The sequence below is a fragment of the Osmerus mordax genome, chromosome 7 (assembly GCF_038355195.1).
Source record: "Osmerus mordax isolate fOsmMor3 chromosome 7, fOsmMor3.pri, whole genome shotgun sequence".
NCBI lineage: Eukaryota > Metazoa > Chordata > Actinopteri > Osmeriformes > Osmeridae > Osmerus > Osmerus mordax.
Genome location: NC_090056.1, coordinates 20,780,399 through 20,806,790, shown reverse-complemented (window position 1 = coordinate 20,806,790; position 26,392 = coordinate 20,780,399). Strand labels below are relative to the sequence as shown.

The 26,392-nt window shown below is 52.8% G+C and overlaps 2 protein-coding genes across 2 annotated transcripts in view; both read right to left on the bottom strand.

Moving 5' to 3' along the window:
• Nucleotides 1-109: 109 nt before the first annotated feature.
• Nucleotides 110-18,080, bottom strand: usp19 (ubiquitin specific peptidase 19). Its single transcript, XM_067239418.1, has 28 exons — nt 17,809-18,080; nt 15,556-15,931; nt 13,382-13,510; nt 13,126-13,262; nt 12,357-12,652; nt 11,927-12,272; nt 11,374-11,751; nt 11,058-11,220; nt 10,343-10,499; nt 10,183-10,254; nt 9,833-9,948; nt 8,789-9,018; nt 8,235-8,427; nt 7,757-7,890; nt 7,173-7,331; nt 6,925-7,035; nt 6,660-6,770; nt 6,423-6,524; nt 6,181-6,321; nt 5,462-5,580; nt 5,032-5,175; nt 4,396-4,745; nt 3,932-4,042; nt 3,450-3,666; nt 2,452-2,604; nt 1,948-2,114; nt 1,472-1,629; nt 110-384 (listed from the first exon to the last, which is right to left on the bottom strand). Exons 2-28 carry the CDS (start codon nt 15,761-15,763, stop codon nt 133-135), a joined length of 4,854 nt encoding a protein of 1,617 aa, XP_067095519.1. The 5' UTR covers nt 15,764-15,931; nt 17,809-18,080; the 3' UTR covers nt 110-132.
• Nucleotides 18,081-18,550: 470 nt separating this feature from the next.
• Nucleotides 18,551-26,392, bottom strand: part of lamb2 (laminin, beta 2 (laminin S)) — a 31,090-nt gene continuing 23,248 nt past the window's right edge. The window contains 13 exon segments of the mRNA XM_067239793.1: nt 18,551-19,219; nt 19,768-19,927; nt 20,098-20,274; nt 20,362-20,503; nt 22,088-22,295; nt 22,471-22,615; nt 23,144-23,347; nt 23,729-23,970; nt 24,084-24,268; nt 24,951-25,060; nt 25,233-25,495; nt 25,768-25,864; nt 25,987-26,204. Coding sequence (XP_067095894.1) covers nt 19,083-19,219; nt 19,768-19,927; nt 20,098-20,274; nt 20,362-20,503; nt 22,088-22,295; nt 22,471-22,615; nt 23,144-23,347; nt 23,729-23,970; nt 24,084-24,268; nt 24,951-25,060; nt 25,233-25,495; nt 25,768-25,864; nt 25,987-26,204 — 2,288 coding nt within the window. The 3' untranslated portion in view covers nt 18,551-19,082.

Below are 26,392 nucleotides of genomic sequence, written 5' to 3'. Positions count from 1 at the left end.
AACCAACCAGCCTCAGCCTCCAGCCCCAGCCTCAGCTTCCAGCCCCAGCTTCCAGCCCCAGCCTCCAGCCTCAGCCCCAGCCTCAGCCCCCAGCCTCCAGCCCCAGCCTCAGCCTCAGCCTCAGCCCCAGCCTCAGCCATGCCTCCCCAGCAGGTTGAACAGCAGGTTGAGCAGGAGGGCGAACAGGGCAGCCAGGGTACCCAGGACAAAGTAGCGGACGCAGTCGTCGTCAGAACAGATCCTGTGAGGCTTCCTGTGAGGCCCCGCCCCCTGCGGACGCTCCTCTTCTCTCCTCCTGGCTCCTCCTCTCCTGCGCAGAGCGCTGAACAGGCCCCGCCCTGGCCCCTCCTCTTCCTCCTCCAGTTCCTGCCATATTAGAGCGGCCTGCGATTGGCGGAAACCTGCGTCAGCTTCTGGGCAAGGGTGCGGTCCGACCCAAACCTCACTTTACCCAACCCTATCCTTCACTAACCCAAACCTTTAACTGCCCTTCCCTGCCCTTAACTAACCCAAACTCAATCTACCCTACCACCATATTTAACTAACCTACCATAACTTCTTACTAAACCTAACTTTCCTCAAACTAGGGTCCGGTTGTGTAGCAAGCCCAGAGGAAACAGAACACATCCTGGTGTTGGAGTCACAAGCTGAGAGACATCCTCAACAGATGGTTCTAACAGGGACACATTCATGTAAGTACACAGGTGTTGCAACACACTTACATCACACAGAGATCCAACAGGCTGCCACACCCTCCGCCTCACTCAACACCCCCCCAAAACACACACACACACACACACACAGGCCCCCCCTTCTCCCCACAGCCCCTGTGCTGTACAGTGTTCTGGTCTAGAGTGTCATACACCCACCAACACTCTCCTCCCTCGACATCCCCCTCCCCTGTGGAGAACATATGTGTTGCTGAAGAGAGTGTGTGTAGAGAGAGAGAGAGTGTGTGTGTGTTGAGAATTTGTGTGTGTAGAGAGAGAGAGTGCAGGAAAGAATTAGGGGTGGGGGAAAAATTGATTCACATTTGAATCGCGATTCAGTTTTCTAGCAATTCACAAATGTAAAAAATCTTTTTTATTTCTATTTAAAAAAATTGGGGGGATAAAAAAAATCCCTAAAAAACGTGAATCGATTTTTAATTGATTCATGACCCCAAGAATCAATTTCAATCGTAAGGTACCAAAAAATTCCCCCCCCTAGATAGAATGTGTGTGTGTGTATAGAGAGTGTGTGTGTGTGTGTGCGTAGAGAGAGAGAGAGAGAGAGAGAGAGAGAGAGAGAGAGAGAGAGTATGTGTGTGTGTGTGTACAGAGTGTGTGCGTGTGTGTGTGTACAGAGTGTGTGTGTGTGTGTGTGTAGAGAGTGTGTGTGTGTGTACAGAGTGTGTGCGTGTGTGTGTGTACAGAGTGTGTGTGTGTGTGTGTGTAGAGAGTGTGTGTGTGTGTACAGAGTGGTGCCCCACCTGGCTGGCAGCGGTGGCGGGGGGCTCTGCCCCCGGGGGCCTGGAGGGACGCTCCACAGGGGAGTTGCGTCTGCGGTAGAAGAGCACGTAGGCGTAGCGGGTCACCACCTGACTCTCCTCCACAGTGGTCACCGTGCTGTCATCAAATAGACGCCACCCTGGGGAGGAGAGGGGAGAGGAGGTGGGGGGAGAGGGGAGAGAGAGAGGAGGTTGGGGGAGAGGGGAGAGAGAGAGGTGGGGGGAGAGGGGAGAGAGACAGGAGGTGGGGGGAGAGGGGAGAGAGAGAGGAGGTGGGGGGAGAGGGGAGAGAGAGAGGAGGTGGGGGGAGAGGGGAGAGAGAGAGGAGGTTGTGGGAGAGAGAGAGAGAGAGAACATGGAATGACAGAAGGTCAGAACAACAGCAACAACAACATTCCACACAGTGGCGGCTGTGATTGTCATCGCCCTCGTCAAGCGGCGTTGCCGTGGTGACTCACCGACGTCACTGCGCTGGCTGTTCTTGTCGCTCGGCAGTCGTGCGTAGGCGGTGTAGTGGCCCCCGATCATGCCTCCGTAGTGGTTGATGACGGCGTACAGGTCATACACAGGACGCTGCTGCAGGTCATCCTTCTGACCGATACATGACTTGCTCAGGTCCAGGTTCCTGGAACAACACTGCCCTTAGTGTGTGTGGACCTGACACAGTGTGTGTGTGGACCTGACAATGTTTGTGTGGACCTGACACTGTGTGTGTGTGTGTGGACCTGACACTGTGTGTGTGTGTGTGGACCTGACACTGTGTGTGTGTGTGTGGACCTGACACTGTGTGTGTGTGTGTGGACCTGACACAGTGTGTGTGTGTGTGGACCTGACACAGTGTGTGTGTGTGTGTGTACCTGACAGGGGTGTGTGTGTGTGTGTACCTGACAGGGGTGTGTGTGTGTGTGTACCTGACAGGGGTGTGTGTGTGTGTGTGTGTGTGTGTGTGTGTGTGTGTGTACCTGACGGGGAAGTCCACCATGTCGTTGATCTTGTCCCTCCAGATGAAGCTCCTGAAGGAGAAGCGTTTCAATTGGATGATGAGCACGCTGGGCAGTCGCCATAGCAACAGCTGCTTGGAGGCCTCTCTGTGCTGCTGGCACTTAGGACAGTACCTGGACGGGCACACACACATTACCACAAATAGGAAATGCTCAAATATCTATGTACAGCTACAGTGTGTGTGTGTGTTAATTAAGAGCCAGACATGACTTATTCTAAATAGGGACAGAGATTGTTGTCTGTTGTGAAATTGTAGCCACCATCTATACATCACACACACACAGAGAGGAGAGGAGAGCAAGCAAGCTCCAAGCAGTGAAAGATAACAGACTAGACAGATGCTTGTGACAATGTGTGTGTGTGTGTGTGTGTGTGTGTGTGTGTGTGTGTGTGTGAGATCGTACCAGGCCTCCTCTGGAGCGTGTGTGTGTGTGTGTGTGTGTGTGAGAGAGATCGTACCAGGCCTCCTCTGGAGCGTGTGTGTGTGTGTGTGAGATCGTACCAGGCCTCCTCTGGAGCGTGTGTGTGTGTGTGTGAGATCGTACCAGGCCTCCTCTGGAGCGTGTGTGTGTGTGTGTGAGATCGTACCAGGCCTCCTCTGGAGCGTGTGTGTGTGTGTGTGTGTGTGAGATCGTACCAGGCCTCCTCTGGAGCGTGTGTGTGTGTGTGTGTGTGTGAGATCGTACCAGGCCTCCTCTGGAGCGTGTGTGTGTGTGTGTGAGATCGTACCAGGCCTCCTCTGGAGCGTGTGTGTGTGTGTGTGAGATCGTACCAGGCCTCCTCTGGAGCGTGTGTGTGTGTGTGTGTGTGTGAGATCGTACCAGGCCTCCTCTGGAGCGTGTGTGTGTGTGTGTGAGATCGTACCAGGCCTCCTCTGGAGCGTGTGTGTGTGTGTGTGAGATCGTACCAGGCCTCCTCTGGAGCGTGTGTGTGTGTGTGTGTGTGTGTGAGATCGTACCAGGCCTCCTCTGGAGCCAGCACCTCAGGCTTGGTGAACAGGCTGAGACACTGGCCCAGGGTGAAGTGTCCGGCGCGGGCCGTGTCGCTGGCAGTGCTGGGGTCGTCCAGGTAGTCCAGCTCCTTGGAGCGCACCAGCACGTGCTCCTTCACACGCTCGTTGTTCTTCCACACCAGCTCCAGACAGCTGTCATCTGGCAGCTCCAGCACTGCATCGCCTGCACACACACACACTCACCTGTTACATACTGGGACACACACACACCTTTCTCCTCCAGACACACACACACACCTTTCTCCTCCAGACACACACACACACCTTTCTCCTCCAGACACACACACACACCTTTCTCCTCCAGACACACACACACACCTTTCTCCTCCAGACACACACACACACCTTTCTCCTCCAGACACACACACACACCTTTCTCCTCCAGACACACACACACACACCTTTCTCCTCCAGACACACACACACACCTTTCTCCTCCAGGGGAACATCCTTGTTGTTGGCGTCCAGCAGGGAGATGTAGAACTGGCAGGTGTATCCTGAGGCTGCCTCCATGGGCTGCTGGTACCCTGTCACTGCAGCTGACACACACACACACACACACACCATTCAATCACACCTTTAGCAGGTTTTTTGGGGGGATAAATTCATCAATCACATAGGTGGTGGCTGTGTGTGTACCTGACAGGGGTGTGTGTGTGTGTGTGTGTGTGTACCTGACAGGGGTGTGTGTGTGTGTACCTGACAGGGGTGTGTGTGTGTGTGTACCTGACAGGGGTGTGTGTGTGTGTACCTGACAGGGGTGTGTGTGTGTGTGTGTACCTGACAGGGGTGTGTGTGTGTGTGTGTACCTGACAGGGGTGTGTGTGTGTGTGTACCTGACAGGGGTGTGTGTGTGTGTACCTGACAGGGGTGTGTGTGTGTGTGTGTGTACCTTCCGGTCGCACAGCCTTCTCACATGAGGTCTCCTTCTCTGGCTGAGTGTCCTGAGAGGAGGAGGAGGACGAGGGAGGAGGAGAGGAGAAGCCAGACTCAGAGGTGCTGGTGGTGGAGAGGGAGGAGGAGTCTGCATCTCCTGCAGGAGGGGCTGAGGCCTGGGCGGTCTTAGAGGAGCGCTCCTGTGCCAGGGAGGCTCCCTCAGCCCCCTCCTCAGCCGCCTCCCCGGCCTCCAGGCCGCCCGGAGCGGGGCCGGCGGGGATGGGGGGCAGGTCTGAGCGGGACTGGGAGCCCTCGGGAGACGACCTCCCTGACTGGAAGGGAGGCTGGAACACGTTGACTGAAAACCTGCAGGGAGAGAGTGAGAGAGAGAGAGTGAGAGAGTGAGAGAGAGACAGACAGACAGACAGACAGACAGAGAGGCTGTGATTTATACAAACAGTTCCTGTACCTCCACTGTTGCTTTGGCAAAGTGAACATTGTTCTTTCTAGCCAATAAAACTCATTGAATTGAAGAACTGGGAGGCAGAGAGGTTCAAGGCCAGGGAGGAGACAGATGGAATATTGTCTGCTCATCCTCTCCCTCCCCAGCCTCTCCCTTACTAGCCAGGCATAAGTGTTTGTGTGTGTGTACCTGGAGAAGCCCTCCAGCAGCTGGGCCAGCCGGGCGTAGGTGAGGCGGGACTGGGGCACGCTGACCAGGAAGGGGAGCCCCACACTCTCCGTGTTGGGGCGACACATCAGCTTGTGGTTGGACCAGTGGTTCTTCTGACACACCCTGAGGAGGGGGGCAGGGAGAGAGGGAAGGTGAAGTACCTTCTAGAAAACAGAGAATGCTCTGGAATCTCTGCGGCAGGTTTCTGAGGGAGAAACATTCTACAGAGAACATTCCAAAATGTGGAATTGTTGTTGTGGTTGAAGCTTAGAGGATGACAGTCGACTGGCGCAGAACGAGAGAGAGAGAGAAAGAGACAGTCAGACACAGACGGCCAAATAAAGAGAAACAGTCAGACTAGTATATAGAGATGGAGCCAGACAGACAGGACCCAGACAGACAGACTTACTGGTTGCAGTAGCCCACTCTGTAGCACCTCATGCAGCGCTTCAGCTTGTCCTCCTCTGGGGCAGGGGGCTTCTGACAGGCGGCACACTTAGAGACGGGAGTGCTGGGAACCTGGGGCCTCTGCACACACACACACACACACACGTTAGAGATGGGAGTGCTGGGAACCTGGGGCCTCTGCGCACACACACACACACACACGTTAGAGATGGGAGTGCTGGGAACCTGGGGCCTCTGCACACACACACACACACACACACACTTAGAGATGGGAGTGCTGGGAACCTGGGGCCTCTGCACACACACACACACACACACACACACTTAGAGATGGGAGTGCTGGGAACCTGGGGCCTCTGCACACACACACACACACACACGTTAAGCTCCTAGTTCCTGTAAAAGTGGAAAACACACTATTCCCGGCCAGCGTCTTGGACATCACCCGTGACACCTTGTGTGGGTGTATGTGTGTGTGTGTACCTCTGTGTGTATGTGTGTGTGTACCTCTGTGTGTATGTGTGTGTGTGTACCTCTGTGTGTATGTGTGTGTGTACCTCTGTGTGTTTGTGTGTGTGTGTGTATGTACCTCTGTGTGTGTGTGTGTGTGTACCTCTGTGTGTGTGTGTGTGTGTACCTCTGTGTGTGTGTGTGTGTGTACCTCTGTGTGTGTGTGTGTGTGTGTGTACCTCTGTGTGTTTGTGTGTGTGTGGTTCCTACCTGGTGCACACGCAGCACCAGCACCCTCTCCTTGGCCAGCTCCTTGGAGAGAACCTCGAAGCAGAACAGCATGTCTGAGGAGGACAGAGAGTCCAGGGAGGAGGAGGGGAGGAACACCCTCTGGAGACGACTCCTCATCACCTGGAGGAGGGGGGGAGGAGGGAAGAGAAGAGGTTGTTGTTGTTGTGGCTATGTTATTGTTATTTTGTTGTTGTTGTTGTTATTGTTGTTGATGTTGTTACCTCGGCCAGCCGGAGGTTCTCTGCCTTCACCCTGACGCTCCTGGAGATGGTCTCCAGAACCTCAGCAGTGCTGGAGTTCTCCTTGCTCACACTGACCTGGAACTAGCACACACACAGAGCACACACACAGAGCACACACACACAGCCAGGTGAAGGGACTCATTAACAGGTTTATTCTCACCGTACCTTCTGTAATTAGTAGGTGTGTGTGTGTATATCTGTGTGAGTGTGTTTTACCTTGATGGGCTTCTTGTGGGGCTCCTTGGAGAAGTAGAACACAGTGAGCACCTTCTGCTTCTGAGGCAGAGGCACAGGCAGGTAGAGGAAGGGGTCAAAGGTTATAGACACCTGGAGGAGGAGGGGAGAGGGGGGGAGAAGAGAAAGGAAAAAGGAAGTTTGGTCAGAATGACAACAACCAGACACCTCAATCCAGCACACTGACCCGTCAGGCCTGTGCTGGCTGCTCTACTGGGAAGAGGAGGATGAGGAAGAGGATGTCTACCTTGGAGCACATGGGGCACACCAGCTTGGACTTGTACTGTCCCTGGAACAGGTCCACTATGAACGAGTCGTTCCTCATCTTGTGTCTCTGCCACGCCTCATCTGCCACCACCTGACCCACACACACACACGCACACGCACGCACAAAGAAGTGTAAGCTTGGGTCTCAGCAGATATAAAGTAGATGTTTCCACAGAGCTGTGCAGTGTGAGTGAGGGTGTGTGTGCATGATGTGTGTGTGTGGCCCACCTCGTCCAGGCGGCCGTCTGAGTCCACTGTCTCAGTGTAAGGTTTGTTCTGGATGCGGTTCAGGTCCTCGTGAAGGCCGTCTAACAGGAAGGCCATGAACTCCTGGGCATCGTGCTGGGCGTAGCCCGTGAACTGACTGGCCTTACTGGCCACAATGGCCTGGGAGGGGAGAGGTTAGGTTATCGCATGTAATGGCTGCATGTTGCATGTGTGGCATGTTGCATGTGTGGCATGGTGCGCGAGTGTGTGTGTGTACCTTGAGTTTGGAGGGCTGGAAGGCGTGGTGTGTGTGTGTACCTTGAGTTTGGAGGGCTGGAAGGCGTGGTGTGTGTGTGTACCTTGAGTTTGGAGGGCTGGAAGGCGTGGTGTGTGTGTGTACCTTGAGTTTGGAGGGCTGGAAGGCGTGGTGTGTGTGTGTACCTTGAGTTTGGAGGGCTGGAAGGCGTGGTGTGTGTGTGTACCTTGAGTTTGGAGGGCTGGAAGGCGTGGTGTGTGTGTGTACCTTGAGTTTGGAGGGCTGGAAGGCGTGGTGTGTGTGTGTACCTTGAGTTTGGAGGGCTGGAAGGCGTGGTGTGTGTGTGTACCTTGAGTTTGGAGGGCTGGAAGGCGTGGTGTGTGCCCTTCCAGAGGGCTCTGAGCAGCACAGCAAAGCCGATGGCCAGCCGGCCTCCAGTTCCCAGGGGGTTGCTGCAGTTGATCTCCCTCTCAAACGCCCGGTCTGCACAAACACATCTCTGTTAGCTGGGTGTGTGTGTGTTTGTGTGTGTGACAGCAGAGCAAGGGTGAGGGAGACAGAGAGCAGGGAACAGAGATAGAGATATATAGGAGAGAGATAAGGAGAAAGTGAGAAATAGAGAGAAAGAGATGAAAGAGAGATACAAAGAAAGAGATAGTTAGAGATAAAGGGAGAGAAAGAATGAGAGATAAGAGATGAGAGATTAAAAGAGATAAGAGATTAAAAGATAGATAAAATAGATGATAGATAAAGCGATGGAGAGCAATAGAAATAAACGAGAGAGAAATGGAGAGATAGAGAGAGATCCACCTAGATGAATGACTGACCATGGAAGTAATCTCGGAGCTCTCTGGTGTTGGACAGTGATTGGATGACACTGTTCATGAAGCAGGTGTTTCCCAGGTTGACCAATCCGGTGAATCCTGGCAGACACACCTTCCTCTCCTCCTCATCCTCGCGGGGCTCCCCGGGCACGGGGGGGGCGTGGCTCATGGGCTGCACCATGCAGGTAGGCTTGGGCTGCACACACACACACAAACCTTGTTAGTTTTTCCTGCATTTCCTCCTTCAGGGGTCTCCTCTGGTCTCTCTGCTCTCACCCTCCCCTTACTGACCCCTCAGCTCTCCTCTTCCCTCCCCCACCCCACCCTCCCACCTCCCCTCACCATGGTAACAGTGGTCTCCTCTGGTCTCTCTGCTCTCACCCTCCCCTTACTGACCCCTCAGCTCTCCTCTTCCCTCCCCCACCCCACCCTCCCACCTCCCCTCACCATGGTAACAGGGGTCTCCTCTGGTCTCTCTGCTCTCACCCTCCTCTTACTGACCCCTCAGCTCTCCTCTTCCCTCCCCCACCCCACCCCACCCTCCCACCTCCCCTCACCATGGTAACAGGGGTCTCCTGCTTCAGGGTGGGGTGTTCGCTGACAGAGCGAGGCCCCACCATGTCCAGGCCTCCGTCCTCCGGGGCCCGGGGGGCGGAGGGCTGGTCTTCCCCCAGGCGCGGGCCCTCGGGCTGGGCCGGGAGGCTGAGCGGGCTGCCCTTCCCTGCGGGGGTCTTCTCCAGGCTGGAGGGGCTGGAACCCACAGCCACCTTGGCGCCCCCCACTGCACCTTGAACAGAGGGGGGTGAAGCTTGTGCTTAGAAGACCAGGACCGGCACTACTACACACTGGAATGAGGACTGGTACTAAGGCACTACTACACACTGGAATGAGGACTGGTACTAAGGCACTACTACACACTGGAATGAGGACTGGTACTAAGGCACTACTACACACTGGAATGAGGACTGGTACTAAGGCACTACTACACACTGGAATGAGGACTGGTACTAAGGCACTACTACACACTGGAATGAGGACTGGTACTAAGGCACTACTACACACTGGAATGAGGACTGGTACTAAGGCACTACTACACACTGGAATGAGGACTGGTACTAAGGCACTACTACACACTGGAATGAGGACTGGTACTAAGGCACTAATACACACTGGAATGAGGACTGGTACTAAGGCATTACTACACACTGGAATGAGGACTGGTACTAAGGCATTACTACACACTGGAATGAGGACTGGTACTAAGGCACTAATACACACTGGAATGAGGACTGGTACTAAGGCATTACTACACACTGGAATAATAGCTAATAAATAACTAATAAGGACTGAGTAGTGTAAGTAAAGGTCTGAAAGTGAGTGAGAAACCATCTCACACACACACACACACACACACACACAACGCTTCACACTCACAAACAGTCCTGTGTGTGTGTGTGTGTGTGTGTGGCAGCAGACCTTGTGTGGAGGAGGCTGTGTGTGTGTGTGTGTGTGTGTGTGGCAGCAGACCTTGTGTGGAGGAGGCTGTGTGTGTGTGGCAGCAGACCTTGTGTGGAGGAGGCTGTGTGTGTGTGGCAGCAGACCTTGTGTGGAGGAGGCCTCCAGGCCACCCCAGCGCTGGCTGTGTCTCTTCTTCAGCGTGATGTCGATGCGAGATGGGGTGAACGAATAGCTGCACTGTTCTGGCTGGATCAGGTTCCTGAGAGACACACACACAGGCGTCACACACACACACACACACAGGTGTCACACACACAGGTGTCACACACACACACACAGGTGTCACACACACACACACAGGTGTCACACACACACACAGGTGTCACACACACACACAGGTGTCACACACACACACACACAGGTGTCACACACACACACAGGTGTCACACACACACACACACAGGTGTCACACACACACATAACAAACACACACCTGAGTTTGACCTGCCACTTGAACATGGTGTTGACCCCACAGTCTGGGTGGAGGTGCAGGAAGTTAGCATCACTATGGAGGAGAGATCAGAGGAGTGATGGGTTAATAACAGAGAGGAGACAGAGGGAGAGTGAGAGTCAGAGGGACAGAGGTCATCTACCTGGTCTGGAAGATGAGGGTGAAGTCCTGCTCTCTGAAGATGACCCTGGCAGACTCCCTACAGATGTTCTTCATGTAGACGTTCACCACCATCAGGTCTGTGCCCTTCTCGTACGAGTCGTTCTTCACAAACTGCAGGTTGACCATGGGCTCTGGAGCTGGGGGGCACAGGGACCCAGATCAGTTAGCTCTCTCATATCTACCCTCCTCTCTCCTCTTTACCTATCCTCCTCTCTCATCTGTCCTCTTTACCTATCCTCTTCTCTCCTCTTTACCTATCCTCCTCTCTCCTCTGTCCTCTTTACCTATCCTCCTCTCTCCTCTTTACCTATCCTCCTCTCTCCTCTCTCCTCCTCTCTCCTCTGTCCTCTTTACCTATCCTCCTCTCTCCTCTTTACCTATCCTCCTCTCTCCTCTGTCCTCTTTACCTATCCTCCTCTCTCCTCTGCCCTCTTTACCTATCCTCCTCTCTCCTCTCTCCTCTTTACCTATCCTCCTCTCTCCTTTGTCCTCTTTACCTATCCTCCTCTCTCCTCTCTCCTCCTCTCTCCTCTGTCCTCTTTACCTATCCTCCTCTCTCCTCTCTCCTCTTTACCTATCCTCCTCTCTCCTCTGTCCTCTTTACCTATCCTCCCCTCATCTGTTCTCCTCTTGTTCCTCCACCTGCTCCCTCTCCCTCCCCCTCCCCCTCTCTCCCTCCCCATCCCTCCACTCACCGTCCTCCTGGGTCTCTAGAGACTCCTCTTTACACAGATCCTTCTTCTCCTCCTTCTCCTTTTCTGGGCCGTTCTGTCTCAGGCCAGAGGCTGGGGCAGAGGCAGGGGATGAGGCTGGGGCAGGGGATGAGGCTGGGGAAGGGGATGAGGCTGGGGCAGGGGATGAGGCTGGGGAGGGGGCAGGGGATGAGGCTGGTGCAGGGGATGAGGCAGGGGCAGGGGATGAGGCTGGGGCAGGGGATGAGGCTGGGGAGGGGGCAGGGGATGAGGCTGGGGCCAGGGAGGGGGCAGGGGATGAGGCTGGTGCAGGGGATGAGGCTGGTGCAGGGGATGAGGCTGGTGCAGGGGATGAGGCTGGGGCAGGGGATGAGGCTGGGGCAGGGGATGAGGCTGGGTCCGGGGAGGGGCCAGGGTCTGGAGGTGAGTCACCCCCTGCTCCTGTCTTCAGGAAGATGGGCTCCTCCGGGCTCCCACAGCCCCGGCCTGAGGCAGTCCTCCCTGGCTGGCCCTGGGGCTCTCCCTGGGGCTGGGGCTGAGCTTCTCCCAGTCTTCCTGCAGCAGCGGCAGCAGCAGCAGAAGGAACACTTCTATTGGACGATGCCTCTGTTTGGAGGCGTTCACCAACAGTCATGCTGGCTGCTGATTGGCTGATCTTCGCAGCCACATTCCGGGCTATCAACTCCGTCTCTTCCCCCTGCAGCGCACAGGCACAAATTATTACTTACAATTCAACTTATTGTGACTCATTAAATTTTGGTTCAAATCCCCCCGTACTGTATGTGGCTTTAGATGAAAGCGACCACTAAATGAGTACATTACTATTGTTCTTCCTGTAATGTGCAGAAGCTGAAACAGCAGGTGACACACACCTGAGTCTGCCTGGCGGTCCGATCAGCCCCGCTCTCCTGCTTGCTCCCTGGGCTCTCTCTCTCCGCATCACACACCTTCCCATTGGTGGCAGGTGAGGTGTGTGTGTCCCTGACTGCAGGTGAGGTGTGTGTGTCTGCAGGTGAGGTGTGTGTGTCTGCAGGTGAGGTGTGTGTGTCTGCAGGTGAGGTGTGTGTGTCCCTGGTGGAGAGTTGAGAGCTTGTCTCTTTAGTCTTTACAGGTTTGATGGTTCGTTTGGGGCTGGGTTCCTGTAGTTGTTCCTTCTCCCCCTTCCTGCCCACAGGCCTGGCCCCCGCCTCCCCCTGCCTGGACCCCGCCTCCCCCTGCCTGGACCCCGCCTCCCCCTGTCTGGACCCCGCCTCCCCCTGCCTGGACCCCGCCTCCCCCTGTCTGGACCCCGCCTCCCCCTGCCTGGACCCCGCCTCCCCCTGCCTGGACCCCGCCTCCCCCTGCCTGGACCCCGCCTCCCCCTGCCTGGACCCCGCCTCCCCCGCCAGCCTGGGCTTCATGGTGCGCTTGACGCCACGGTCGGCCTTGGCGCGGGGAAGTTGGGCAAGCGGCGGGGAGGAAGAGGAGGGAGGAGGAGGGAGAGAGGGGCGCTTCCCTTTCTCTGTGGTCTCCGTGACGGCCTTCTCTGTCTTCTTCACACCTGCATCCACCTCTTTCCCGTTTTTGGTCTCCGTGGTTACCGTCTCCTTCTTGTTGGACTGAAGGAGAGAGACGGTTTAGAGATGGCCTCTACTCACAGGACAAACATGTGTTACAGGTGTGTGTGTTCCCGTGTGTGTGTATTCTTGTGTTGTAGTTTCAGCTCACTGTAATAACGTTGGGAGGTGATTGGAAGCCAGGTGTAAGATGTATGGAAACCTGATTGGCAGGGTTCTAGAAGGCTGATGTTGCTAAGTATGGAAGGGGTGGTGTGAAGGTTCTAGAAGGCTGATGTTGCTAAGTATGGAAGGGGTGGTGTGAAGGTTCTAGAAGGCTGATGTTGCTAAGTATGGAAGGGGTGGTGTGAAGGTTCTAGAAGGCTGATGTTGCTAAGTATGGAAGGGGTGGTGTGAAGGTTCTAGAAGGCTGATGTTGCTAAGTATGGAAGGGGTGGTGTGAAGGTTCTAGAAGGCTGATGTTGCTAAGTATGGAAGGGGTGGTGTGAAGGTTCTAGAAGGCTCATAAGACTAACCATGAGGGAGGGCCAGGTGTGGAAGGGGATCTTCTTGTGCATGACAAGCAACAGGAAGTTGCCCTTCTCCTTGTACTGCACCCTGCTGCACGAGCCTTCAATCTCCTCCTGCAGACGACAGCTCCACTGGCGTCCGTCTGTAACACAGTCTGGTCACACTCCCCATTGCACAACTTGCACACACCTGTGTGTGTATGTACCTGGGAAGCGGGCATGGTAGTGTGTGTCTGTGAAGGAGGTGTGCGTGTGTGTGTACCTGGGAAGCGGGCGTGGCAGTGTGTGTCTGTGAAGGAGGTCTGGACGTCGCCGGGCCGCTGGACGTCCTCTCCACAACGCAGCCTCACCGTGACCTCGCTGGCGCTCTGCTTCCAGTCCACAAACACATCTGAAACACGGCAGGCACAGGGTCACACACACACACCTGGAACACAGCAGGTACAGGGTCACACACACACACCTGGAACACAGCAGGCACAGGGTCACACACACACACCTGGAACACAGCAGGCACAGGGTCACACACACACACCTGGAACACAGCAGGCACAGGGTCACACACACACACACACCTGGAACACAGCAGGCACAGGGTCACACACACACACCTGGAACACAGCAGGCACAGGGTCACACACACACACACACACCTGGAACACAGCAGGCACAGGGTCACACACACACCTGGAACACAGCAGGCACAGGGTCACACACACACCTGGAACACAGCAGGCACAGGGTCACACACACACACACACCTGGAACACAGCAGGCACAGGGTCACACACACACCTGGAACACAGCAGGCACAGGGTCACACACACACACACACACACACACCTGGAACACAGCAGGTACAGGGTCACACACACACCTGAAATACAGCAGGCACAGGGTCACACACACAGTCACACACACACACCTGGAACACAGCAGGTACAGGGTCACACACACACCTGGAACACAGCAGGCACAGGGTCACACACACACACACCTGGAACACAGCAGGTACAGGGTCACACACACACACACCTGGAACACAGCAGGTACAGGGTCACACACACACACCTGAAACACAGCAGGCACAGGGTCACACACACACACCTGAAACACAGCAGGCACAGGGTCACACACACACACCTGAAACACAGCAGGCACAGGGTCACACACACACACCTGAAACACAGCAGGCACAGGGTCACACACACACACCTGAAACACAGCAGGCACAGGGTCACAGGAACAGGAAACCCTGCACACCCTCTGCTAGCTAGAGCCTGGCACTAACACACCATATGCTCTAGGCTTCACACATACTAGCAAGTCATTTTTCTGTCTCTCTACCCCCCTCTCCCTTCCCCCTCTTTCTCTCACCCTACCTCTGGCTATATCCCTCCTCCCCTTTCTCATGCCAAGCTGCACAGTTAAAGGTCACAGATGGATGACACCTAACCCTCTCCAGCGAGCCAGCCAGCCAGCTAACCACTAACCAGTGCCGGTCCTTCCTATAGGTGACATAGGCAGTTGCCTAGGGCGGCATGAAGAGGGGGGTGGCAATTTCCCAAGTGCATCCATTAATTAACCCTGCCGCACTACCAACAGAGGGCGCCAACCGCGGCGGGGGGGGGATTAATCTTGCCTAGGGTGCCAAATGTGCTAGGATCGGTACCGCCACTAACCCACCAGCCAGCCAGTTAGCCAGTCACCCGCCAGCCACACACACACACACGTGTACAGGACAGGGGGGATTAGAACCCACAATCTCCTGATACGCAGTCGAGAGCTCTAACCACTGAGCTCCACCAGCCCCCCTCAAGGAGGAGACACTGAGGCGAGAGGAGGAGGATGGGCTAAGGACAAGATGGAGGGAGAGGGGAGGGCTGGACGTAGATGGAGGGAGAGAGGAGGGCTGGACGTAGATGGAGGGAGAGAGGAGGGCTGGACGTAGATGGAGGGAGAGAGGAGGGCTGGACGTAGATGGAGGGAGAGAGGAGGGCTGGACGTAGATGGAGGGAGAGAGGAGGGCTGGACGTAGATGGAGGGAGAGAGGAGGGCTGGACGTAGATGGAGGGAGAGAGGAGGGCTGGACGTAGATGGAGGGAGAGAGGAGGGCTGGACGTAGATAGAGGGAGAGAGGAGGGCTGGACGTAGATGGAGGGAGAGAGGAGGGCTGGACGTAGGCCCTGGAGACAGACGGAGCATTCACCAAGCTTATGTGCTGTGCAGTGTGCTAGCGGTGTGGTCATGTGTTATGCTGTGTAGGGCAGAGCAGGGGAGGAAATGGTGTGTTGTGGACGATTCCCGGATAGGGTTACAACACTTCATCATCAAGTAGAGCAGAGCAACCACACACACAAACAGAAAAAGCACAAACACACAGCTGCAACCAGGACAACAAAACCCACATCACAGCTTCCCCCCCTCAGCACTTACCTTTCTTGGCGTCTCCGTTGCCCCCGACGACAACGCCGGCGGCTGCCGCCCTCTTGGCCTCCCGGCTCTCCTGATTGGCTCTGTCCTTCTGCTTCTTCTTGCTGGTGGAGCTGGAGCCGGCCAGCCCCCCCTGCTGGGCCGTGCCGCCGAGGCGCGCCCCCTGCTGGGCGCCGCCCCCGAGGCGCGCCCCCTCCTCCCTGCTCGCCATCTTCAGGCACTTAGCGCTCAGCGGGCTTCCCTCGCCGCCACCGCCGCCGCTGGGGTCTGGATCTGAGGACTCTCTCTTCCTGCTCGACCCGGCTATCTTGGCGACGTGCGGGTTCAGAACTCTCCCAGAACTGAATCAGGGGGGTGGGAGGGCAGGGGGAGGCTGAACCTGGACGGACACAAAAAAGGAGGATTTAAAAAATGATATATTTTTATTGATAGGTGATGTTGTGGGATTTAGGATTGGGAAGGAGAAAGTGAGGGAGGAGGTTTAGAGTGCATTTAAAGGGGATTGATTCCGGCTTTGACCATTTCCTGCATGTCAAGCTCTCTCCCTTCCTACCTTTCCTGTCCGTCTCTAACCGCCACTGTCCAATAAAGCAGTAAAATGACAAAAATATATTTAAAAGGAAAGCTCTGTGTACTAGGAAAAGAAGCAGGGCATGGGGAAACGGAGTACTGCGTTTCACGGTCGTTAAATGTCACGCAGACCATACTGTACTCCCCAACACATCACCAAAGAAGACACACTTGACACTTCATCAAGTTAAAATCATTCGGTATATCAGCTTTAATCGCAAACAGCCTACAGGTGGCCCGGTAATAAGATCCGCGTCTGGCTGGCGAATGACAAAACACCTGTGCAAAGCTATTAGCAATTGACGAGATAGGAGGCTTACACAAGCTAACCGGTAGCCTCCTTATCTTCAATGTATGCCGTCATGATGCGGCGAATATGATATAGCTAGCAAGACAAGCTAGCTAGCTAACCGTCCTTATGATAATAGCTAGTGCTAGCTAACTGATTGTACATCAACTGTCAGTTATCGTGGAACGATATACCACTATCAAGGGTAAATCTAAAAGTCAACTTGTCAAAATAATATCTCCATAGTTGAGAAAGTGTAATGTAGCTAGTGCTGCATATTAAAGTTGTGTTCTTCAGTTAGTCTAGTTTCCCTCACAGTCATTTGACCTGCAGAAACCGTTATCTGCGCTAACAAGTGGCAAAGTGTAATTCGTTACCTACTGTACTGTACTAGGCTACTAGCTCTAAATGTTTACTAAGATGTATTTCGGTAACACATGTGGATAGATGTTTATTGTATTTGTCGACTATTGCTGTAAGGGTAATGCTAGCCACGTTATCTTAGGATGCTTGAGATTTATTATAGATTATTATTTAGGTTTAAACTGTACTATGACTCATAGTACAGTTTAAACTCTCATAGTATGAGAGCAAACTACCGCATTTGGGAAAGACAAGAAATTACATCGCTTACGTTGTCAGCTAAAGTGGCCAAACTAACTGCATAGCTAAATGTTATGGTTAGAGCTAGCTACAGCTAGCCTAGCACTAACATAGGGACACAACATCGCTTTGTGTTGGCAGACACCGGCCAGGGTACCGTTACCGGGTATTCGGGACAGTCATAACAACACACTGATCTACTGTCGCTACTCTGTCAAACCTAGCTAGGCTAGGTTTGACAGAGCTTGTGCTAACGTTAGATCTAATTTTTGCGCTTCTAATTGTTAGCTAACAATTCAGTGGCCTTGTCAGATACATAGCTAAACAAGCTACTCGTTGCAATGTTTGCTGGAATGTAACAATGACCAACATGACCATTAGCTTTCTATACGTTTCTTTCTTTGCCTATAGCTGCAATGTTAGGTTTTGTTACGTATGGGAGCGTTTAGGCACTTTTAAAAGACAGAATTAAGAAGTTGGTTGCCTCAAAGTTTCAACGTTGATTTGCAAACACGATCAAAAACGTAAGGTCTAACGCTAGTTAGTTAAGCTTTCATTTTTAGGAAAGCGCCTCTATAGCTACAGCTAACCTAGCCAGTTTGCAACGCTAGCCTTGTCGTTTGCAGGATAGCTAGGCTAACCGTTTAGCTACGGTATCTAGCTAGGCTAATGTCATTGACATGGTGTTGATATCTAGCCTATCGTTATGCAAAAAAAAACTATTTGTACAACGGCACAAAGTAAACCGTCGCTAAAATTAAACTCGACAACATAAACAATGACTGACAACTTACAAAGCTTGAGCAATTAGTCGTCTCCCGGTGTTCTGCGACCACAATAGCCGGCTACTAGTCCGTGTCCGTGTCCGAATTATGTCTCCTCTCTTCCCGACTGCAGTGCAGGTCGTCTCGACGGGGCCTGGGGCCGCTGTTCTCTCCTGACCAACCTCGTAGACCGGTGTTTCTAAAATATTCTCCTTATCCGGGATCCATATCTTTAACTTCCATACATATACCAAGTGCACTGCAGACAATAACTGACAGTCAATGGAACAAAAGCCTGTCTACTTCACCGACTCGCGGCTCTAGTAATGACTGGCACTTTGTTAAGGGGAAAGTGTCCAGACCGATATCCAGTCCGCTAATATCTACTTCCTGACTGAAGCGACGATGCCAGCCACGTGATTCCGTCTGGTAAGTGGAGTAGGTTGTCTACGCAAATAGTCTCGTCTTTACAGGGACAGACAGGTGTCACAAATACAGACCCCAACGAAAAGCACATCAATCATTTTGCGAAACTTTGGGGGGCAAATAATTTCCAATGGAAAGCTATACCCAATATGGTAATAAAGCATGTTTGGCGTACTTTCTAAACACTTACTTCATTGTGGCTGATTGCGCTTACTAGACTAAGACGGGAAAAAAAGAAAATATCATAGTGTTTATTGCTATAGTATACGCATATTTATATAATCAAATATATAAATATACTTATCTGCACTTACTCAAATCGAGCCTTAAAGGGTTTCTGGAAATGTAAGATATCCCCAAACAGGGTCGTATTTATTACAGTACTCACAATGGTGTGAAATATTCACACCATTGACAACCAAGCCAGTACACAGTTCCTAAAATGCAATCTCCACAACATTATACAGTATGCTAGTTCAACGCAAATGCACAGATTCTGAAAGAGAAAAAGGCAAATATTTGATACAAAAACATGTCTGTAGCCGTTTCAGAGCTCAGGGTTTCTAGAAACGTGTGAAACAGTAACAAGCCCCAAATGTTTGATGTAATATTGGACATTCTAAAAGCTGTTTCTGGACATTCTAGAGCTGTTTCTGGACATTCTAGAGCTGTTTCTGGACATTCTGGATGTGTTTTTGGACATTCTAAAAAGGTGTGGATGTTCTAAACAGGTGATCGAGGACATTGTACACTAGTTGACACATTCATGGTGTTCCTGGACATTCTGGATAGACGTTTTCAGACGTTCTAAACAGGTGTTTGTATACGTTCTAAACAGGTGTTTCTAGACGTTCTAAACAGGTGTTTCTGGACAGGTGTTACTGGCAGGTGTTGTAGATCTGTATCTGCTTGTTGATGTCGTTGAGGATGCCTCTCATCTTGTCCTCCAGGCCGTCCAGCTGCTTGGCCTTGCCCTCCAACGTCCGCTGGTTCTCCTCGTAGTCCTTCTCCAGCTCTAAAGAACAACACTTGTTGTTATTATTATTGTTGTTGCACTGTACATGGTAGTCGAGATGTGGTTCCTTCACACAGTGTCTGGTAAACACAGACCATTCCTTGGCCAACTAAATACGGATCCTTGATTTTCTACCGTTCTGTTTAGATGCATCTTACTTTGGATAAAAGCGTCTGGCAAACTAATAAAATGTAAAAATAAAAATCTAAAGGTTGGACCTATTTATCTATATATTCATTTAGTAGCATGAATCATGTCCTGTTAGTGTCTCAAGGTAAACAATGCATTTACTATCTGTTCCAGTGCACACTCTCCCAAAATCTCAGCGGTTGTCCTGTCTTCAACATCACGTCACTCCTACAGGTTGACAGACACAGTGCAGGGAACATGTCCACCCACTAGAGGGCGAAACTGCTCTGAGAATGCAGTTGATGTGGATGTTGGAACAGTTGCTTCTCCAAAACAAAGACTTCTCAGTTCTATCCTGCGTGCCTCGCCCAGGCTGACACACACCCCCACACACCCCCCCTCACCCCCCAGACACACACCTGCCAGCCTCTGCAGCTTGTCCTGGGCGTCCCTCAGCAGCTCCTTGGCCTGGTCTCGGAGACGCTCTGCCTTCTGCTTGGCTTCCTGTACGGCCCCGGCCTTCCTGTCCACCAGGCCCTGCACCGTCTGGTACTTATCTCTCAGCTCCCCCTCCATGATCTGACACACACACACAGGTGAGACACGCATATACAGACAGGTGAGACACACACAGGGAGACAGGTGAGACACACAGACACACACACACACCTATTCAGCCACATACACACACATCCAGCCACACACACACAAATCCAGCCACACACACACAAATCCAGCCACACACACACCTGCTTGGCCTCTTTGGCCTTGTCCCTCGCCATGGTGGCAGTCTCCTCTGCCCTGGCGGCGGCCATGCTGTTGGAGGCTCTCTGTGTCTTCAGCAGCTCCATGCCCTCCTGCAGGCCCCCCAGCCGGCCCATCACCCCACCCAGCTGCTGCTCCCCACTGCTCGTCTCCAGCTCGATCTGGACACACACACACACACACAGCTGACTCTACCTGGACACACCTGTCTATACATGTGTGTGTGTGCTGTGTTTGTGTGTGTGTACCTGCGCCAGGCGGTCCTCGGTGTCTCTGAGGTCCTTCCTGGCGCTGCTGATGGCCTTGTCTGCCGCGTCCTGCGCCGCCCTGGCGTCCTCCAGCGCCCGCTGCACCGCCTCCGCCGTGGTCCTCACACCCTCCGCACCGTGCCTGCTCACACACACACACGTACCTTTGTTTTGATATCCTAGTTGGGCCCGACCATTCACTCACATTCAAAACAACTAACCCCTAATTCTAACCATAATCCTTAATGTTGTAGTGAGGTCAGCAAGACCACATGGAGCCAACATCTTGCCACACCTGAAGAGTGATTCAATCACATCAGACAAACCTAATCAGCCCTTGTGACACCCTCAGTATGCTGATTACCCACCAAACGCCGATGCAAAGGAACCATAGAATTGGGGGAGGACCTCCCCAATCTTCCTAATCAGCCCTCCTGCTAGCTTGCAAGCTTCAAAGGGCCTGATTTAGACAACAGGTCTCCAGCAACCCATTTGCTATCCGTTTCGGCGGCGATTTGAACAAAGAACATACCTTGACCAGAACTTTTGAGGAAAGTTCTTGAGACTTCACCTTTACCACAAGAGTACAAGGTGGAGAATTATGAGAGGGATATTTGTTTCATGTTTGTTACTTTGTTTTAATGTTGTGTTCACTGAAATCTTGATTCTAGTAACAACTCCTTCTTCCTGAAAGATAACTACGTCATTCTTGGTATCTACACAAAGCTATCATAATAAAACAATCATTCAACTATATTTTGTAACTGTACCAAGATGTCCAGAACAATATTTGAACAATCTAATGAACCAACCAGAGATCAGATCACACCTTTGGTAGGTGTGAAGGAAGGAGGGAGGAGTTGAGAACCCAGCTTCCACCAATCCACATCTGACCCCAGACGGGTCCTCCCTCAAACTGTATAAAGCCTTAAGATGACCATCAATCTCTGACTCCAGCGAAACCGACCATGGCATGAACGCCAGTAGGATTGGCGTTCCAAGGACATCGCCTAGCTTCTCCTGAGATTCAACTTTATAGTGATCGCGACACTATCTGGACGTTTCAACAGAAGAACTAAAAACGCAATTCTAATTGAGACTTCACTGAGATCCCGCAGACTCAGTCACATGACCCAGCGCAGCCGCGCTTTGACTTCAGATTCTTCAAATGGACCTTTGGCGCAAACCGCCTTCAACATCATTGATCAACCCCTGATCAAGCGTAACTATGGCTAACGCTCTTTCCTCCTCGACATGGCATTGGCGTGAGCTCTGTTTATGATTTGTAAGGATGTAATCATTGACTGTACAATTTCTGTCTTTCTTTAAGTTAGACCATTTCATCCTGTTTATTGAAACCAATCTCTCATGTCAAACCCATAATCTAACTTGTTCATAAGATCTGTTTACCTTACTTGAATAAATTCATTGTAAAGATATTTTGACGTGCGTGTTCACTGATGTTACGATTGGCTCTACACTTTTAACGAATTCATTCCTAAAGAGGTGATTAGTCTCTTTAGGAATTCATTCATAAAGAGACTGATTATTACATATTAAACATAGGATTCCCTAATGTCCTAAACCAATATTAGGGTGGTGCCCCGAGACTTTATGATACATTAAGTATTTCTATCTTTAAACGAGCAAACCCCGCTACAATGTAATCCTAACCCCAACTGTAATTCTGAAACCCCCTGATGTATGTTAAACAAGACACACACACCTGGCCCTCTTGGCATCAAGCAGCAGCTTCTCAGCCTTGCGGACGTCTTCCTGTGTCTGGTCCAAGATGGCGTCCACGTTGGCCAAGCTGCGGACGCGCTCCTTGATCTCCTCGGCCAGGTGGCGCACCTGCTGCGGCGACGCAGGGATGGACAGCTGCAGCACACCGTTAGCAACCGTCTCTATGCTGTCTGGGTCCGCCCCCTCCTCTGTAGGGGTCAGAGGACAGCTCAGGTCAGGTCAAAAAGCATTACTTTGTAGATCGACGACTGCATCACATCAATCAACCAACCAACAAATAAATTAATCTAAACCAATCCATGTCATGTGACTGGTCAAGTAACTAGTTGTGGTACTGGTCAGGTGACTAGTCATGTGACTCACGCATGAGGAAGTCCCGTATCTGCTTGATGAGGTCTCTGAGGTGGTCGTTGGAGCGCTGCACCGTGTCCTTGGTCCTGGAGGCCTTGTCCAGCACAGCCTGTGCCTGCTGCTGGGCCTCCTCAGCCCTCAGCTTAGCCTCCGCCACCTAGCAACACACACAGGAAGCTGCTGTTGCCGGGAAACACCCTGGTCCTGTGTGGTGGTTCTGTGTGGTATTTTCTGTGTGGTGGTTCTGTTTGGTATTTTCTGTGTGGTGGTTCTGTTTGGTATGTTCTGTGTGGTGGTTCTGTGTGTTATGTTCTGTGTGTAATGTTCTGTGTGTTATGTTCTGTGTGGTGGTTCTGTGTGGTGGTTCTGTGTGGTGGTTCTGTGTGTTATGTTCTGTGTGTTATGTTCTGTGTGGTGGTCTGTGTGTTATGTTCTGAGTGGTGGTTCTGTGTGGTGGTTCTGTGTGGTGGTTCTGTGTGTTATGTTCTGTGTGTTATGTTCTGTGTGGTGGTCTGTGTGTTATGTTCTGTGTGGTGGTCTGTGTGTTATGTTCTGTGTGTTATGTTCTGTGTGGTGGTTCTGTGTGGTGGTTCTGTGTGGTGGTTCTGTGTGTTATGTTCTGTGTGGTGGTTCTGTGTGGTGGTTCTGTGTGGTGGTTCTGTGTGGTGGTTCTGCATGAGCGGACCTTGCTGAAGAGCCCCTCCACCTCTCCCATGGCCCTGCCCAGCTCCTTCTCCGCGTGCAGCGACTTCTCCAGAGCGCTGTCCGCCATCGCCACGGCGCCGTTGCAGTTCAGACCCCCGCAGTGACGCTTTCCCTCGTCGTCACGGCAACCCGCCCCTCCGCAGGGGCTGTCGGTGCAGGGGGCGTTGCCGGGGGCACCGCACACCTGCGACAGGTAATGGGGGGGGGGGGGGGATCCTCATGAATATTCATGTGCAAGCCTACTACCCCTCCCCCAAATTCCTCAATTATGATCCAATCACCCGTCTACAACTTTCCAGGTGACTGCCAGTGTGTGTAGCACCCCCCTTCTACCAAGACTCCTGCTTCAACAACCATCAGCCTTCATGACTCCTGCTTCAACAACCATCAGCCTTCACGACTCCTGCTTCAACAACCATCAGCCTTCACGACTCCTGCTTCAACAACCATCAGCCTTCACGACTCCTGCTTCAACAACCATCAGCCTTCACGACTCCTGCTTCAACAACCATCTGCCTTCATGGAGGAAGAAGATCTTTAATAATAATAATAATAAGATCCTCACCTTCTCATTGATCTTCTTCATGTCCAGGCCCTGGGCCCGGACGTTCAGGTCGCTCAGGGCTCGCTTGTTGGCGGCGTTCTTCCGGTTGAAGTCGTCCTTCTTAGCTGAGATGAGGCGCTCGGCCCGCCGACGAGTGTCTGCTGATTGGCTGACTGTGCTGGGCGAGGTGATGGTTGATTGGTTGGCTCTGCGCTCGGCGTCACGAGACTTGTTGTGGGAGCTGCGGATGCTGTCGTACGCACCTGGAGGGAGGAGAGGAGAGGTTAGGATAACCAGAGAGAGAGAGAAAAAGAGCGATGAGGGAGGGGGGGGGGGTGAGAGGGTACGGGGGAGGCAGGAAGTGAGGTGGGCTCACCCAGGAAGTTGGAGTTCTTGACAATGTCCAGGTGAGCGTGGAGCTTCTGGGAGGTGAGGTTGAGCTCCCGAGCCTCTCTCTCCAGGCCGCTCAGCTGGGTGCTGACCTGGTAGTTGCTGTCCTGGACGCTGGTGAGGTCTCCCTCCACGCGGTTCAGAGCTTCTGTGGTCTCCCCGATCTGAGACCTGCACAGCACATAACACTCTGGTGAGAATTCACTGGGTTTGTCCCATACAACCCTGACTCTGACTTCTCAGGGATCAGGGTTCAGGGCTAGGGTACGGGGTCAGGGCCAGCAGAGATGGCAAAATATTTTTGCAACCTTTCAAAACTTTTTGGGAAAACATTTTTTCAACCTTACGAAACTTTTTTCACACGGAGTGAAAGGAGAAGAGAGGAGGACAGAGAAGCCTACAACAGTAGAATAAAAAAGAGCACAATACTTGTAATAAGAGTACAATAGAGTACAGTAGAGTGTAGTAGAGTCCTCATCAAGTACTCATCAATGATAAGAAAAAAATATTTTTGGGAAATCGTTTTACACCCTTAAAAACGTATCCCCCCCCCACACACACACAACGTTTTTTTTAGAAGAAGACACATTCTTGTTGCCTTCTGCCGTGCTCCATGGTAGCTTCGTAGACTAGCTTACGTTTGTTGAGCCAGGAAATGAAAAAAGTTACGAGCCTTGCTTAAAAATGTTAGAAATAGAAAGTACGGATATACAGTATGTGAAAATTTATTGTAAAGTTATGTACTGATAAGATAAAAATCGACTTAAGTACAGAAATGTAATATTTGTACTTCGTTACTTTGCCATCTCTGAGGGTCAGGGGTCAGGGGTCAGGGCTGGGGTCAGGGGTGTACCTGAGGTCCTCGATCAGCTCCATGAGCTTGGTGACGGCCTCAGCGGTGGCGTTGCGGGCGTTGACGATGCTCTGCGCCCGAGCCAGCTTTTCCTCCAGCTCCCGGAACGCCTGCAGAAGGTTAGAAGAAATATGAACAGAAAAAGAGAGAGAAGGATGGAGGAGGAGAAATGATGAGAGAGGGAGAGAAAGAGAAAGAGGAAGAGAGAGAGAGAGAGGGTAATAGAGCGAGAGAGAGGGAAAGAGAAAGGAGGAACAGAGAGAGGAGGATAAGGAGCCGTACCTTCTCGTAGGCTCCGGTGAGGCCGGTGGTCTGGATGTGGTGAGCCCGTCCGGACAGCTCCTTGGTGCGGCTGGCCAGGTCCTGGACCACGCGGTCCCAGTCCCCAAAGCACTGGTGGCAGGGCTGGCAGTGGGGGAACTGCCCCGAGAAGCCTCGGGCACACTGGTCACAGCGCACCCCAGACACACCCTGCTGACACACGCAGTGACCCGACCCGCGGTCACACTGGGACGTCTCCACACCCCGGGGGTCACAGTCACAGGCTGGAGAGATGGAGTCAGATATGTATCAGGAGACAGACAGAATGACAGAAAAGGAAAAGGTAAAAGGGGACAGAGGAAGGAGAGAGAGAGAGAGAGAGAGAGAGAGAGAGAGAGAGAGAGAGAGAGAGAGAGAGAGAGAGAGAGAGAGAGAGAGAGAGAGAGAGGAGACACGTTATAGCTTCAAGTCCTGCCAGCTGGAGGTGATGACCCCTGACCCTACCCCTACACTGGATCAGCTGACCTTACCTCTACACTGGATCAGCTGACCTTACCTCTACACTGGATCTGAGGGTCTCCCCAGTAGTTCTCCTCACAGCCGGTGCACATCTTCCCCCCGAAGCCTGGACGACACTGGCACTGGCCTGTGAACTGGTGAACACACACACAGCAAGCATGCATGCACACACACAGTTAATCAGGTGCTATTTCACCCAGCTGAACAGAATCATCCACTACAATGCTCATGTCACAGTGTCGCCGCGGTAACGCACCTCGTTGCAGGAGGAGGCGAGGGAGTTGGCATGGTGACAGGCGCAGGGCTGGCACCCGTGTCCGCTGGCCAGGTTCCAGGAGTCGGGGGAGCAGTGGTTACAGGTCAGCCCCGACACACCGGGCAGGCACTGGCACTGGCCCGACGCTCGCTGGCACACACACTCCTCACGAGAGGAACACTGGCCTCGCTCCGTACCCAGGAAGTTACAGGTGCACTCTGGAGGGGAGGGGGGAGAGGCAGGGGGGAGGAGCAGGGGAGAGGAGCAGGGGGGAGGAGCAGGGGAGAGGAGCAGGGGGGAGGAGCAGGGGGGAGGAGCAGGGGGGAGGAACAGGGGGAGGAGCAGGGGGGAGGAGCAGGGGGAGGAGCAGGGGAGAGGAGCAGGGGGGAGGAGCAGGGGAGAGGAG

What these genes read in the sequence shown, in the direction of transcription:
- usp19 (XM_067239418.1), bottom strand. Translation starts at nt 15,763, where the DNA reads ATGGCGAGCAGGGAGGAGGGGGCGCGCCTCGGGGGCGGCGCCCAGCAG. An exon ending in CTGCCACGCCCGCTTCCCAG is followed by an intron (nt 13,263 to 13,381) that starts GTACACACACAC and finishes ACTGTGTTACAG; the next exon opens with ACGGACGCCAGTGGAGCTGT. An exon ending in GGAGGCCTCCTCCACACAAG is followed by an intron (nt 9,019 to 9,832) that starts GTCTGCTGCCAC and finishes CCTCTGTTCAAG; the next exon opens with GTGCAGTGGGGGGCGCCAAG.